Source organism: Bos javanicus, chromosome 7 (genome assembly GCF_032452875.1).
Source record: "Bos javanicus breed banteng chromosome 7, ARS-OSU_banteng_1.0, whole genome shotgun sequence".
NCBI lineage: Eukaryota > Metazoa > Chordata > Mammalia > Artiodactyla > Bovidae > Bos > Bos javanicus.
In genome coordinates this window covers 919,630-936,062 of record NC_083874.1, presented here as the reverse complement: position 1 = coordinate 936,062, position 16,433 = coordinate 919,630, and the positions used below count along the sequence as shown (strand labels likewise).

The window sequence follows — 16,433 nt, the reverse complement described above, 5'->3', positions numbered from 1 at the left end:
TATCTATAATAGTTCAAAACTGGAAGAAATCCAGATGTCTTTCAGTGGGTGAATGGTTAAACAAAGTGCTGTACATCCATCCATACAATGGACTACCACCCGGCACTAAAAATGATTGAATTACTGATGTTCAACAACAATTGGGGTAGGTCATAGGGCATTATGAAATTTTCGTGATAAAAGCCAATTTCCAAAGGTCCATAATCCATGTATACAACATCCCTAAAATGAAAAATTACAGAGATATAGAACAGATTAGTGGTCGCGAGGGGTTATGGATGGTGGGGGGGAAGGGGGGCAGTGTGGTTATAAAGGGGTAGTACAAGGGAGATCTTTGGGATGATGAAATAGTTCTGTATCTTGATGATGACGATGGTGGTTATATGAACCTCCATATGTGATAAAATGACATAGAACTACACAAACACTGTATTGATACCAACTGCCTGGCTCTGGTATTGCACTACAGCTATATAAACACACAGCCATCGGGGGCAACCGGGTGAAGGGGGCACAGGGCCTCTCTGTGCTATTTGTGCAACCTCTTAGGATTTGTACTTATTTCAAAATAGGCATTAAAGAGATTTGTTGAAAAGGATTTGTGATTATACTACTCTTATGTTTGAGTTCCTTCAATAGTGACCGATTCCTGAGAACAGCAGAGGCGTTCTGTAGGGCTTCTGGCTCACTCTCAAGCATTATCAAGCCCCCTGGGAGCAGCAGACTCCAGCTCCTGCACACCTTCAGGTCTCTCTGCCTGAGTTGTCCTATCTGCCTGAAATGACTTCCCTCCCCCTTCTGTGTTTCTGACCAACCTTCATCTTCCCAAGTCCAGGGCAAGCACCTGATTTTCTGCAAGTCTTCCTCAGTAGGGCTTCCTTTCCAACCGTGACAGGCACTCCCCATTTTTTGAGCACCACAATCTGTATTCGTTTGCCTTGCAAGTCTATCTCCACTTCTATTCTGTGAGCTCCTCTATTTCTCAGTCCTCTACTAATTACACAGTGGGTGCCAGTAAATACTTGTTAAAGGAAAACTAAATGGGATGGTAAGTGCAAGGCAGCTCTGAAGTCAGAGGGCAGTGGGTCTGCCATTTACCTGGGTGAGTGAACTTGGGCAAGCACTTATACTCATCTGTAGAAGAGGGATAACTGCAGAATCAACCTCAGCGGACAGCTAGCACAGTGCTCAGCACAGGCCAGAGTATTCACCTTAGCCGACCTTAGAACAGATCTTACCACACCCATTCTGCTTCTTCCAAATATCTGCATTCTGAATACGTGAACTCAACCCTGATGAGTGCAAAGGCTGATGACACGGTTAACGCTGGTGAGCACCTCCATGAAAGACACGACAGGAGGCAACGCACAGAATTTACTTTTCATTCTAGGCTGTGACAGGTAGATGGTGTGTCATGAAATTTTTAGAAGTCATCCACTTTACAACATATAATAGTAGCTATGTTTCTGAGAGTTAAGAGTTAGAAAAACAGATTTGATTCCAGAATCACAGCTGGGGGATTCACTACCTGGTTTGCATCCTTAAGCCTAGATATTCTGAAATCAAACTAGTAGCAGCATCAATTTAGATACACAATATTCAAACAGTGTAACAAATTACATTATTTACAATTCTGTAGAAATATATGTGCATGTATAAATACATATATTTTAAGGAAAAGGAGTTGTTTTACAGGCGATCATTATTATTCCTTCTCTCAGAATCATTGTAGGGAGTAGAGCTATGCTTTTTAAAAAACTTGTTCTAAATAAAATTTGTTTTTAAGCCAAATCCCCAGGTTTTTCCTATGCTGGCCTATGGAAAGACAGACTAATAGGTGGTTTTCACACTGTTCATTCCCCTAATGCCAAATAATTCAGGTATGGAAATACTTTAAATAACAACCTCAAAACAGGCCAGAATTTATTTAATATAAAGAGAGTTAACATTAACACCTCGCTTTTGAAAAAGTGAAAGTGTTAGTTGCTCAGTTGTTTCCAGGTTCCTGTGTCTTTGGGATTTTCCAGGCAGGAATACTGGAGTGGGTTGCCATTCCCTTCTCCGGGGGTTCTTCCTGACCCAGGGATTGAACCGGGATCTCCTGCACTGCAGGCAGATTCTTTACTGTCCGAGCCACAAGGGAGGTGAAAAAAAATCCACCTCATTTGTAATTCATATATCCTTAGAATCTATTTTTATTATTCCTGAAATGTTTTAGAGTATGTAGTCTTTGCTTAAGAAAGGTTCTTAGGTAAAATTAGCTAGGAGAAAGGGGGAGTAGAATATTTTATAAAATCCAAAAACAAAAAAAATGAACCAAGAAACCGAATGAAATTAAAGAAAATCAATTTGCTGAATTCCACTTTCAAATGTCTAGTAAATTTCCTTAGCTATAAGGAATTCCTATGCTAAAATTGAGACTACTATTGCTGATTATTTTTATATCTATTAATTTACACCCCAACATTTTCCAAAGAGGATTTGAGGCACCAGTTAAAAATATTTTAACTGGCAATCCAAAGGCCAATTTAAAATCTGAAAAGACCCACAGTGCTTTATAAAAAATGAATTCTTGCTGTGCAAAAGATACACAAACTTGTCCCATATGGCCTTTTAATGACTCAAAGGGTCCAGGCACTGAGTATCAACAGTAGCTAACATCATAGTATGAGCCAATCAAGACTACTTGCCTCTAGAGGAAGCGCACACCCCACCTAAGAAGGCTCCCTGAATCCAACCAAACCTTGTCTAAATCCAACTACAAATTTTCAAGAAATAGAGAAACACAAGAAATGACATTGCAGAGGTACAATCAGTAAAATCCCATTAACAGAAATACTATCGCGTCAGCAAATAAACTACAAGGAAAAGAAAAACAGAAATAAAGAGGGATCTACAGATTCAAAGACATTATCAGCCAATCACAATATATGGTCCTTATCTGGATCTGTATTCCAAGGAAGAAACTATTAAAGAAACTATAAAATTTATGAGACAACTGGAAATTTGAGTGCTGGCTGGCTATTTGATATTACAGAATGACTAATTACTGCTTTTCCAAGTTTGAAAGAATTCTTATTTTTAAAATTTTTCAGATGTAAACTGAAAAATTTATGGGTGAAATGACACGATAGTTAGGATTTGCTTGAAAATAATAGTGCAGTGTGTGTTGGGGGTGTGTGAGAGCTGCAGGCATGAGGTCAGGGGGGAACCAGGTTGGCCAGTGGTTACTGACTGCTGAAGCTGGATACTACTCTGTTTACTTTCCCACATGTTTGAGATCTCTCATAATAAAACAGTTACAACGAAGACTGTTGTTGAAACCAGGTCATACAATCACAGAAGGGCAAATACAAATTTAACAATTCTTAAGGAAAATTATGTAAAAATGTCACCTTCTTAACCAAGTATAACTAGATCAGAGACAGCTGTGCACGCACGTGTGTTAGTCACTTCAGGCATGTCCGACTCTTTGCGACCCTATGAACTGAAGCCTGCCAGGCTCCTCTGTCCATGGGATTCTTCAGGCGAGAATACTGGAGTGGGCTGCCATGCCCTCCTACTGCCAAATCAACAATGTTAAGGAAAAAATGTGGTTTTGTTTTACCTCATATATCATGAAATAAATTGGTTTACTCACTATTAATTGTGTCATCTGGCACTTTTCTCTATCCAGAAAATTAAGATATTTTATTTTAAATAGACAAATTGAGGTGTACCCTCTAACATTTATTTAGGAAGGCCAAATAAACACATTTTAATCTGTCAAAAAATTATTTAAAGTGGTGTCCTGAAAAGTTAAGTTCTCAGGAGTAGATTCTCCTCAAGAAACTCAGGAAAATTCCTCTTCAGAGATGACTGTGCCAAAATAGGATTGTTTTTAACCCTGTAGGATCCTTTTGAAGGGGAAAAAAAGGGTTAAATGAAGGGAAACGATATCTAGATTGGATTTTATTCTTCCAGAACAAATTAAGAGCCAAAGAGACTACTCAGAGCTAAGGGACTCAGGAAAGAATGCTGATCTGCGGGAGACCTGGGTTCAAATTTCACTTTCCAGCTGCTTGCTACAAAACAGACTGCCGAAACTCTGGGAGGCTGTTTCCTCCTGTGTGGAAAGTGGAGGCTAGCAGGCTTCCTAGCTGCTATCACAGGGCTCCAGCGACAAAAGAGAGTTCCTGGACAATTAGGGACTAGCTCCCCTAGTTGTGTGCTACCTTTCTAGCTCACTGCAACTCTTCCCTCCTAAACAACCTGCCTTGAAGTCCGGAGTCCGACAATCCTGAAATAAAACTGAATGAGGTCTGCATTTTGCTTGGCTCACAGCACTGAAAACATTTTAAAATAAGCTACTGCCAACAATTAAAAATGAAGAGAGTACAGATTCAAATCTCAAATTCTGACTTCTTTCTAAAAATTGCTGGGTAAGTGGCGTCTGGTTCTCCAGGGTCTCCACTACTCCAATCTCTCACATCCGGCCCCACAGGCTAATTTTTGACCCCAATATTGGGCTGAATATTGGAGAAGGGGATGACGGAGAATGAGATGGTTGGATGGCATCACCGACTTAATGAACATGAGTTTAAGCAAGCCCTGGGAGTTGGTGATGGACAAGGAAGCCTGGCGTGCTGCAGTCCATAGGGTCCCAAAGAGTCGCACGTGATTGAGCGACTGAACTCAACTGATTGGGCTGAAGTTCCTCCTTCACCCTGCCCTTGCCCACTTCTTGTCTTCCCCTGGACCTGACAAGTTTCTCATCACCATTCAAGCCAACTCCAGCACCAGCCAAGCACCACCGCCTCCTCCAAGTTTCCACAGCACAGCCCCTCTACAGCAAGCTGTCCGAGCACCGTCTGCATGTCTCCTTTCTCTGCTGGTCTCTTGGGCTCTCTGGAGGAAGGGACCCTGTTGCTACTGACTTTGTGTCCCCAGGGCCGAGCAGAAAGCCGACCTAGATAATGTAGAATTCAATGTGTCCTGAATGCGAGGAAGGAAGTTAGAGCTAAAACATTATAAAAATGTCAGATTTTATATTACAGCTTGTTCTGATAGTTACCAAATAAAGGGGTCAAGGACATTAAAATGTTTCACAAAACTAAAGCAACCTACCATCTGCATGTAAGTTTCACAAGTTAGTCAGAAGTCACTAAATAAACAGAAAGCAGAGGCAACAGGGTGGCAGGGTCATTCATTCATTTACTCACTTAACTGATATTACTGAATACTTACTGTGTGCTTTCTAAGCACTGGGGATAAAGCAGTGGACAAATCAGACAACTACCTGTTTTCATAAAGCTATATGGGAGAAACAGAAAATAAACAGGCAAATCAATAGAATAGTTTCAAACCAGATACTGGGAAGAAAAGTAATGTAATGAGACAGAATGACTAAAGGAGGACAAAGGGTGGTCAAGGAAAGCATTCTGTAAATTGAAACATGTGAGGAGAAGGACCAGAAGGAGTCAGCTGTGCAAAGATCCGGGAGGCAACTCCAATCACTGGATACAAGTGCAAAGGTCCTGAGGTAAACAGAGCTGAGGGTTCAAGGCCAGTAAGATGGGTAGGTTAGGAGACCAGTGCTCCGGGTTGGGGGACTTGTCGGGGGTGAGCTGGTCAGGGCCCGCTCAGGCACTGCTGGGCACCGAGTATTGCAATGACAAGGCACTTGGGGAGCACGAGGATGGGGGACTCTGGGCGGACTCTGCTACACTCAAACCAGCAAGGAGCAGTATCCCGCCCAATTTTCCACAAGTGTGCACCGGGCGGGCTCCTGCCCAGGGCCTTTCACACACATTCATGGAGCTTGACAACAACACTGTCCAAAACGGTAGACATTTCCCCCACTTTGCCTAGGGGAAAACAGAGGAACAGCAAGGATCAGTGCCTTCGCCAAGGTCGCAGGAATCAGATCCCAGGCTCAGAGCATCCGGGAGGAGGTATGCAGCTGGGTGCCAAACAATCGGGGCGGGGGAGGGGGCGCCCACAGACCCTACAGCAGGTCTGCCGGGGCCAGAGCGGGGAGCGAGCCCGCAGCTCTGGGGCGCGGACAGCCGGGCGTAAGGGGGTGACTGCGGCAGCCTGGAGGAAGAGGGGCTGCGGCCGGGGTCTCCAGCACCCCGCAGACCCCACAGAACCCGGTCTTCCCGCTCCGCACCACCCTGTCCTCGCGGAGCCTGGCCTCGCGGCCTTCCCGCCGCCCCTCCCCGGCGAGGCTCGGTCCCAGAGTCCCCGCTGGGCCTAACCCGCCCGCCGGGCTCACCTCGCCTCCCCGCCGCCGCGCCAGAGGGAGAGGGCAGGCGGGTGGACTGGCGGCGCAGCGCGCTAGCTGCTCGCGGCTCCGCTGCTCCGGGCTCGGCCGGCCGCCCCGCCCCGCTCTCCTCCGCTCCGCCCCGCCGCCGCCGTCGCCGCCGCCGCAAAGGGTGTGAGGGGCGCCGGGGCGCTTAAGACCCTTCCGGTCTGGATTGCTTCTCCTCCGCTGCAGCCGCCGCCGCGGCGCCCGGCCTGACCGACCCGCGCGCCGGCCAATCAGCGAGCGGAGAGCTGGGCGGGCGCGGCCAATCGCGCGCGCGCGGGGCTGGGGCTACTGCCGGGCGGCTCCGGAGGGGAGGCGGGCCGAGCCCGGCGCTGGTTGACCAGTTCTTCTGGGAGCGGCGCTCGGCGGCCGCGCTGCCGATCTCTTCGCGTTTTCTTGACGCAAGCCCGGCTCGGCGCTCTGACTGAGCTTTCCAGGCGCCCTCGTTGCGGCGGCCGAACACCGCGCTGGGAGGCGATGGAGAGGGGTACTGATGGGACCGAAAGCCGGGCCGCTGGGCTTGCAGGTGCAGACTGACAGTAGCGAGTCGGCCTGGAGGAAGGCCGAGAAGGTCCTTGAGGAGAGAGCCAGGGCGAGGGGAAGCCAGGGCCTTGGCGTCCAGGACTGGGAGGCGGAGGCGGCGAGGACGTGGAGACGAGAGGAATGGACCTTGGATTCCTTTGCTCACTGTGAAGGAGTTTGAAGGTTGCTGCCAGAAGCCGAGGAGGGGCATGGGAGGAGATGGCCATATGTAGGCCCCGGCAGGTCAGTGACAGAGGGGAGAAGACTGGCTGGTGAGCCAGGAGCAGAGTTCAAGCCTCTTGAACAAAAATTGCCACCATCAAGGATTATGGAAAACTCAGGAGATCTGGCTGTCAGAGCTGTGGTTTTACAAAGGAGCATTCATTCCTGGGTCTTCTCAGAGGAGAATAGCAGAGTCAAATGGAGGGAAGGGAGTGCAATGCTGAGGGCCCATAGGACCTGTGATTTGTTGGCAGTGACCTTCTTCAGAGGCGTCTCCCTCAGCTAGCCTCTGGATCTGGTTCCAGCAGGTCTGAAGGTGTGAAATGATGGGAGAGTTGTTGTCAGATCCGTGTTTCTATAAGCAAAGCTAGAAGTGAGGCACGAAGGTTGGACCCATTGGGGAAAATCTCGGAGGTCAGTGGATGGGGTGAGGGGACTTTGGGGATGGAGGAACTTGTGAACTGTAAAGGAGAACAGTCCTCATAGGGTGGCCAGGGTAGGGGCCAAACTGGAGGGAAGGAGCAGGACCCTGCAAATGGGGAAGCTAAGGGGCACGGAGCAGAGTGGCAGAATTTGGGGAGGCTGGCAAGCCTGTGACCCAGGGCCAGGCTGGGGGTACCAGGACCTCAGAAGAGGGGTAGTGTAGAGGAAGGGATCCAGGTACAGAGTTCCCCTTAGGCCACCCTGATCTTGGCTACCAGAGCGAGTTTTCTAAAACTAAGTATGGCTCATCCCTGTTTGAAGTTGTAGTTCCTGAGTGTTGCCTACACTGATAAGGGCCCACCTGATAGGCTCCTGCCCACACCCAACCATACTGCTACCTGCTCTGGATGCACAACAGAAAACAGGGAGCAAAAATTGCCACCATCAAGGATTATGGGAAACTAATGAGGTCTGGCTGTCAGAACTGTTGGTTTACAAAGAAGCATTCCTCGGTGCCTCTCAGATTAGGAAGGAGCACCCGTTCTCAGATACACTGCAGTCCTGACTTTGCAGCAATCACCCCTTGCAAAGTGAGTTCCAAAAATCATTGTACACATATTCACTCCATCAGAGGAGAGCATTTCATGTAGAGCTTTCTGAAAGGATCCTGCTTTCCGGCTTATGGCGTACAGTGAACATTTATGGACACAGCCGAAGTGACAGGATAGGGGTCAGGGAGCTGGTCTGTACTTGGAAGAGTGTACAGAACTCCAGTGGGGGCTAACAAGTGAGAAGATCCTGCCACAAGTGTGTTGAGAACTGTAGGGATCGGGGAGAGGGGAATGTATGGGCATGACTGACAGCTGATCTAGCCTGCCAGGTGGGGAAGAGCAGTTGAGGAAGGCCTCCTGGACAAGAGGAAGCCCCAGCTGAAGATGGAAAGCCAGCAGGAATGTGCTGGGCCAGTGCTTCAGACAGACAGAGCGTTCAGACCCAGCGGTAAGACCTGCACGCTGTGTTCAGGGAACCACACATCACCTATTCTTGCTGGAGATGGAGAAGGGATACTGGAAAGTTATGAGGGCTTTGAGGTGGGTGGACCAGCGCAGGTGACTGGAGGCCCATAGGCTGGCTTCAGCTCCCAGAATGCCTTGTTTAACCCTGAGAGTTTTTCTATATTTCTATGTTTTTTAGTTGCCAACATTTAAAAATTGGGAGCTTTCACCTTGAAAACTCTCGGATTGTTGGTTTCACTGTCTGCCTAATAGTTAAAGCTCTGGCAACGTGAGGTTCATATTACCATAGTTTCAGCTGGAACTAAGTGCCAGCTGTCCCACTAGGTGAGAGCCCCTAGTTCACCACAGTCTTAACTCCCTATTACCCACACCTGCCTGCAACTTCACTCACCCCTTACCTACGGGGCCTTGGGGCATCACAGGGTGGAGACCTGGCTATAGAGGTAATGGGCAGCTCTTGTGGAGTATTAAGAAAGGAAGTGAGCAATGTGATGGGATGTTTGTTTTGGAAAGATCATTAAGGCACATGAAGTTTCAGGGATGAGGGACTTAAGATCACAAGACCAATTAAAGAGCTATTGCTACAGCCCTTGTAAGAGAAGATGACAGCTGGCCTGGGGCCAAGGCAGCAGGTGTCAAGAGGAAGGAACTGATTTTAAAACTGTTTCAAAACTTTAAGAAAATGCAAATTGATTTACAACCCACTATCAGTACACACCCCGCTACACACCCCAATAGGATGGCTGTATTAGAAAAGACAATAGCAAGTGTTGGCAATGATGTGGAACTCTCATACACTGCTGGTGGAAAAGCAAACTGGTTTATCCACTTTGGAAAACAGTTTGATAGTTTCTGATAACATTAAACATACACCTGTCATATTGCCCAGCAATGCCATCACTGGATATATACCCAAGAGAAATAAAAGCATGTTCACATGAAGAATATTCATAGCAGCTTTATTCAAAACAGTCAAAAAAAACTAGGAACAACCCATGTGTCCATAATTCAGTGAATGGAAAGGAACTGTGGTATATCTGTGCAGTAGAATATTGCCTGACAGCTGGCCTGATGGCAAGTGCACAACAAGGAAAAGTACTAAAAACAGAAAGTGAAAGAAACCAAACATAAGACCACATGATTCCATATATATGACCTTCTGGGAAAAGCAAAGTCATATTAGTGGTTGCCAGAGGTCAAGGTAGAGGGCAGGGGGAGATAATTACCAGGAGCCACAAGTGAATTTTTTGGGATGATCAGTTCAGCTCAGTTCAGTTGCTCAGCTGTGTCCAGCTCTTTGTGACCCCATGGACTGCAGCACATCAGGCTTCCCTGTCTGTCACCAACTCCCAGAGCCTGCTCAAACTCATGTCCATCGAGTCAGTGATGCGATCCAACCATCTCATCCTCTGTCATCTCCTTCTCCTCCTGCCCTCAATCTTTCCCAGCATCAGGATCTTTTCCAGTGAGTCAGTTCTTCGCATCAGGTGGCCAAAGTATTGGAGCTTCAGCCTCAGCATCAGTCCTTCCAATGAATATTCAGGACTGATTTCCTTTAGGATGGACTGGTTTGATCTCCTTGCAATCCATGGGACTCTCAAGAGTCTTCTTCAACACCAAGTTCAAAAGCATCAATTCTCCCACAGTCAGCTTTCCTTTGGGGTATTTCTGTTGGGTATACTCTATTTGTATCTTAATTATGGTGGCCCTCATATGACTATGACATGGGTTCAATCCCTAGTTGAGAAGATGCCCTGGAGAAGGGAATGGCAACCCACTCAGTAGTCTTGCCTGGAGAATCCCACAGACAGAGGAGCCTCATGGGCTACAGTCCACGGGGTTGCACAGAGTCGCACATGACTGAAGCGACTTAGCACACAGGCATATGACTGTATATGTATCAAAACTCAGAACTGTGCACCTCAGAAAAGATGACTTAATGTGTGTAAATTATACAAAGCAAACAATGTAAAGGAAAAAAAACTTTAAGAGGTGGAATTGTTGGGTCTTGGAGATAGGCCATAGGGGTGAGTGAGGAGGAGTAGTCAGAGCGGGAAACCTGGCTTGGTTTTTGACTGAGGACTTCTGCCCTTGGCCTGCTCATGAGGAGGCCCTTTAGAATCTGTTTCTGGCTGCCCTTCCCTGCCCTGGATACTACAGACACTGCCCACTTCCCCATCCCATATGGGCCTCTTCGCCTGGGTTCTGGTCAGGCTCTCCACTTCAGTTATGGTCCTTTGGGCAAGGGATTAGCTTATCTGAACCTCGGTTCCATGTGGAGTGGGCTTTCAGCCTCCCCCTACATGGCCTGCTCTCCCTCCACTCCCCTAAGCCCTTCTCTGTCTTCTCCCCAGCCCTTACCAGGACCAGAGATGTGCCAGAGGGTTCAAATCAGTACTGTCTGAGTTGTGTTATAGAAAGCCATACTGCATTTAAACCAATGGGGACAATGTGGGGAGTTTCCTGCACGATAGCACCTGAGGGATTGCAGGGGTAAAGCTGGTCTCAGTACTACAGGCTTGAGAGCTAGGGTGAGGCCTTGGCAGCCAGAGGAAGGCTTTCTGTCCCATCGCATTCCTGTGTCAGCTTCCTTCTCCCCATGTCACCTTCTGCTCTCTCTGTCTCAAATCAAGTTTGAAAACCCCCCATAGGAGGACTGTGATAGCTTGCCCTTCAGGGCTCTCACTCCCATGCTGGTCAGTCAGTCTCATATGAGGACATGGAAAGAGAAAGGGTAGAAAACAGTTGGGAAAGGCAGAAGTCTGGATTTTACTCTCCAGTGATAAGAAACAGGGTGTCTGAGCCGGGGGCATAGCTGAAAGTATGGGAGCTGTATGAGAATGGGGAACCCATGGCCCCATGACTGAATGCAGTGATCCTCAGCCCTCCTTTTCTGGTGTTTTCCAGAGTACCAGTTGCTGGACCCTTGCTCAAAGGCAAGGGACTAGAAAACTTTTCTGCAAGTCTGACCAACCCTGAAGCCTAAAGGAAAGGCCTGACCCTCCATCTGCCCACAGGTCCCCTACCACATTGACCAGCGGTGAATCTCGGCATCAAAATAAGTGCCACTGTGTGCCTAGGACTGTTCAGCCTACCTTGAATCTGACTGAACAGTCCAAGGTCACATGGCAAAGAAAACTTAGACAAATCAAACAGAAAAACAGGCTATGTAGAGAAGGAAATTCTAACAGAAAAAAAAAAAAATCTTTGCAGGCTTCAGAGGATATGAAAAAATATTGCATCCTTGAAACAAGCTGCTAAGTCACTTCAGTCGTGTCTGACTTGGTGCCACCCCATAGATGGCAGCCCACCAGGCTCCCCCGTCCCCGGGATTCTCCAGGCAAGAACACTGGAGTGGGTTGCCATTTCCTTCTCCAATGCATGAAAGTGAAAAGTGAAAGTGAAGTCGCTCAGTCGTGTTGGACTCTTAGCAACCCCATGGACTGCAGCCTACCAGGCTCCTCCGCCCATGGGATTCTCCAGGCAAGAGTACTGGAGTGGGGTGCCATTGCCTTTTCCGTGCCTTGAAACAAGAACCACCATTAAAAAAAATTCAGCACACAAAGTATGTCTTGTGCTCTCAGCTGAGATGGCTTAGAAGTGATGACATCCTAGGAGTAGCACACCCAGAGCCTAGGTCTGGTTTCTAATGCCATTCTCAAATAAAGGAAACCAGGGGTCCTTAGAGCAATGGCTGATTCTAGGGCAGGGGCTGGGAATATCCAAGATGAGCCTAGAGCAGGCTGTAGGCAATAAAGGAAGTGCTTCCGAAGCACATCCACAAACAAGGGGGCGTGCCACAGGAGCCAGCTGAAGGAGCTCCCAGTAGCCATCGCTGGAAAATTTGAACAACAAAATAAAAGTAACCTAGTTCTAGGTTGTGACTCAAAGAATAAAAATAAATATCCATGAGTTTCATAGTAATAGAAATAGATGATTTAACAACAAAAAAGTAGGGAAGAACAGACAAATCTGTACTGAAATCCAAATAATTTATATGGATACGTCCCTCCTATGGAAGTGAAGCCTACTTCCCTTACTCTTTAAGTGTGGGGTAGGCATTGTGGCTTCCTTCTAACGAGTTCAGTATGGAAAGTGGATTCCCCAGAAAGCCCTGGGGAATAGAGAATCTGACAAACATTGCCTCAGTCAGGTGACCATGTTTAACATAACACTGATAAGACATGTTGATAGTATGTACCCTTGATATGAAATGATGAGAATGGCATTTTACTTCTGAGGTCTTCCTCTCCAAAACACAGAGCACCAGTCTAACCATGAGGATAGCATCAGACAAATCCAAGTGTAAGACATTCTACAAAATACCCACCAATAGTCCTCAAAACTGTCAAAGTAATCACAAACAAGGGAAGTCTGAGAAACTCAGCCAAAAGGAGACATGTGATATCCCTGAATAGGAAAAGGGAATTAGAGACAAATTATGGACATATGAATAAATTATGGGCTTTAGTTAAACACATCAGAGCTACAAAAAAAAAAAAAAAAAGAGCTCTTGGAAATTAAATCATTTGGAAGAAATGAAAAATCTGGTAATAGGTTGGGAGAGAAAACTGAAGAAACCTCCCAATTAGTAGCACAAAAAGAGAAGATGAATAATCGAAAGAATAAGAAATTATAGGTCATTCTAGTAGCTCGACCTCTGTAGTCAAAGGCTCTACCCCTGAGATATATGCTTCAGCAGCTTCACCTCTGAATAACAGAAAGGCTAGAGAAGAAAAATGAAGTCTACAAAAAGTAACTCAAGAAAACAACCCGACCTGACAGTTATGAGTAACCAGACTGAAATCAACACTAAATGAAAAGAGATCCAAGGCACCTTGTTGTGATATCTGAGAACACAGGGAACAAAAAGAAGGAAATAAGGAGGTCACTGACAAAGGCATACCAGAGTGACTTTGGACTCCTCAGGTGCAATACTGAGAACACGATAAGGGATCACTGCCTTTATGATTCTGAAAGAAATATTTTTATCTGACATAGAATTCTATAATTAGCTAAACCTTTAATCAAGTATGAGTAATAAAGTCATTTCTAGACATGCTAGGCCTCAAAACATTTACCTCCCAGCATCTTTACTCAAGAAGGATGTGCTCCACCAGAACAAAGAAGGAAATTCAAAAGAAGACTATAAGAGACAGGAAGCAAGAGAGATGAGTGATGAGGCAGGACTTCCTGGAGGAAGGTGAAAGGTGACCCCAGAGTGACAGCTGTGCCACTGATGGGGAGGGCAGCTGAACCACATGGACTGTCATCAGCAAGACCCCCATTTCCATCAGGTCACCTTCTTTACTTGAGGACAGAATGCTCAGGAGAACTGGCCCAGATTCTCATCAGTACTTGACTTAACCATGTATAATGAGGGTCTCTCCTCCTAGGCTCTGCTGAGGACACATATCCCTCACAGAGGTTTTCTGCTTTTCCCCGAGAGCAGGAAGTAGACCATGGCGGGCTCAGGAATAGAAGACAGAGCAGCCCACTCTCACTGACCAGGCTTCTGCTGCATGTCCAGCACCTGGTTGACACCTCAGTCTTGCTAGGCACCCAACTGTGGACAGCCCTGTTTCTCAAACTCACTCATGGTTTTGCTTGCAAGTTCCCCCAGAAAGGGCCTTGTCACCTAGAGAAACAAGTCAGACCATGACCCAAGCCTGCTCTGCTCACCTCCTCTGGAGTCTCTGCCCAGTGTGGGCAGTGCTGCTCTCTCTCTGCATGGCTGGTGTGTGCTTGTCCTCTGATTTCAAGGCTAGGTAGTAGTTTTGTTTGAGTATTATTGTGTGAATGTGATAAACAGAACTATAGAGAAAAGCAAGGGATCGATTAGTATGGAAGTGAGGGTGGTCATCACCTCAGGAGTGAAGGATGAAATACATTTTTTCTGGTTGTTGTTCAGATAAAGATGTTCTGGCTAGTTTGTAGTCTCCTAACCTCAAAAGTTGTACTGGTCATTGTTTGGTCAGGAGGACAGAAACCAGAGCAGGCATTTCCAGCAGAACTTACACCCTTATTTATTTGTAAGAAGGGCAGAAGGAAGGTCTGAGAATGCCATCAGGGCCCCTGGGTTCCTGCAAGCTCTCAGAAGTGGGATGCTGGAGGAGCCCCAGGAAGCCTCTGTTGGTGGCCAGCACAGCATGGAGCACTGAGTGATGGGTGAGCTTTAGGGAGCACTGCCACAGTGGGTGTATTGGTGCTAAGGGCCACAATAGGACTCCCCATCTACTTCTGCCAGAGCAGAAATAAGTGATATGAATTTCCCAATGAATAATACAATTTCTAAACTTTCAAATCTCCCAGGAGTGCTTCTCGCTGGTGGAATTCAGCTGGAAACGTAGTTCCCAGGTTTCCAACCCCTGTTATTCAGGGGAGAGCCTAGAAGGGGGAGGAAAAGTCACTGGATAGCCCACAGGTAATCCAGAACTAAGGTCTGCTGGTACTCTAGAGCCCCACATGTCAGTTAGTGGCCGTGAAGACACCATTCGTGCAATCTGGGATAGCACTTTCATAGGGAGCCAAGTTCCAACTCCAGAACTGGCTCTCTGGCTTTCTATCTTCCTGCCTGATTCTATTAATAAAATTGGTGACTTTATAGGATCATTGGGGAAAAAAGTACAAATCTGAGTTTCACCTCTGTGTGCTGTGTGCAGGCTCTGGGCAGCCATCTCAAGCAGCATCTCGTGGCCCAACCTCCTCCAACATCTGTTGAGTGGATTCTCATTCCAGAGTTCCAAACCTCCTGCATTTTGTTCCACCCTGTTAACACAGTCCTCATTTTCCTCCTAGAAGCACACAGGTCATGGGTATGGGGACAATGCCAGTGGCTACCAAGAAACAGGGCTGCCCCCATGAGTTACTGCTCAGGTTTTGAGGAGCCCTCAAAAAATATGTACACAAAAAGAACAAGATTAACAAAAATCACACATACACACACATTTTTACTGTTATTTATTGTCTTAAAATTGCATAGTACTTTGATTGTGCATGCTTTTAAACATAGGGCAAGGTAGCCCACTTGAAACTATTCTCTTGCATGGGATTTTTCAGGCTGTTTTTACTCTGGGCAGGAGCAGGGACCAAAATGCTGCCTGGGCTTAAAAAGAACCATGATGAGATGAGAGAGAAGTTGGAGAGTCAGAGAGATTAAGATGAGAAGACACTGTTGAAAGGAGCTGAGGTCTGATAGGACCTATGGAGCCATAGGAAGATGGTGGGAGGGCGCTTCCCCGAGGTCAGAGGACAGGACTCGGTAGCAGCCAAGAGAGGATGGGAAAGGAGAAAAGAGTCCAGAGGGGCAATGCCTGGCACTCAAATCTGAGATGTACATTCCCTGCCAGGGGACTGGGTGCACTGGGTAGCCTGAGGGCACCGTTGGCTACAGAAAGCCACATACTAGAAAAATAACTTAAAAGCTATACAACTGTCATTATAAATATTTTGTCTTTAGTGTTGGTTAAAAAAGGTTCACAGTTACTCTGAAGAGAGCTGTATCTCTATTGCACGGTATTGGAAGAGTCTGCTCAGATCCCCATGTGTAAACAATGATTCCCTTCTCCTCTGGCGACTTCAGGACACAGAGAAAACACTACCTGCTGTAAGCAAAGCACTTGGGTACAAGGCACATCAAAGCTGTCAAGCTCTATCGGGATCTACTGAGAACACGCTGAATGCCAGCTTTTCTTCCCACTTGGTTTCACTGGGACAGGTCTTGAAGGTGGTAGTGGTCTCCTCTAGCTTCTCATTCCACGGTTACAGACTTGGCCAGATTTCTGGGGAAGTCAACCTAAAATGACAGAAGGTAGCTGCTCAGACCCACAGGTCTCAGCAACACACTGCGTTGTAAAGCCAGCTCTCAAAGTACTTTACAATAGGAAGATGAATATTCCTGGGCACCTCCAACCATGAGCTCCTTGAGACCTGCATCTTGGAAGGGACTTCTTATTCTAGAA

The 16,433-nt window shown here is 46.8% G+C and overlaps 2 protein-coding genes and 1 long non-coding RNA gene across 6 annotated transcripts in view; 1 reads left to right on the top strand and 2 right to left on the bottom strand.

Annotated features, from left to right (window-relative positions):
• MAPK9 (mitogen-activated protein kinase 9) overlaps nucleotides 1–6,489 on the bottom strand; it is a 68,191-nt gene extending 61,702 nt beyond the window's left edge. For 2 of the 4 annotated variants that reach the window (XM_061421265.1, XM_061421266.1), the window contains exon 1: nucleotides 6,257–6,457. The gene's annotated coding sequence lies outside the window, so the exon portion shown is untranslated. Of the gene's footprint in view, nucleotides 1–6,256 lie in introns of all 4 variants that reach the window. The other 2 variants (XM_061421263.1, XM_061421264.1) reach the window with 2 other exon arrangements.
• A 12-nt stretch (nucleotides 6,490–6,501) lies between these two features.
• LOC133250269 (uncharacterized) lies at nucleotides 6,502–15,889 on the top strand. Its single transcript, XR_009737287.1, has 2 exons — nucleotides 6,502–8,455; nucleotides 11,380–15,889. It is a non-coding gene; the product is annotated as an uncharacterized LOC133250269 (long non-coding RNA).
• GFPT2 (glutamine-fructose-6-phosphate transaminase 2) overlaps nucleotides 15,418–16,433 on the bottom strand; it is a 45,718-nt gene continuing 44,702 nt past the window's right edge. Inside the window, exon 19 of the mRNA XM_061421262.1 lies at nucleotides 15,418–16,267. Coding sequence (XP_061277246.1) covers nucleotides 16,223–16,267 — 45 coding nt within the window. The 3' untranslated portion in view covers nucleotides 15,418–16,222. The remainder of the gene's footprint in view (nucleotides 16,268–16,433) is intronic.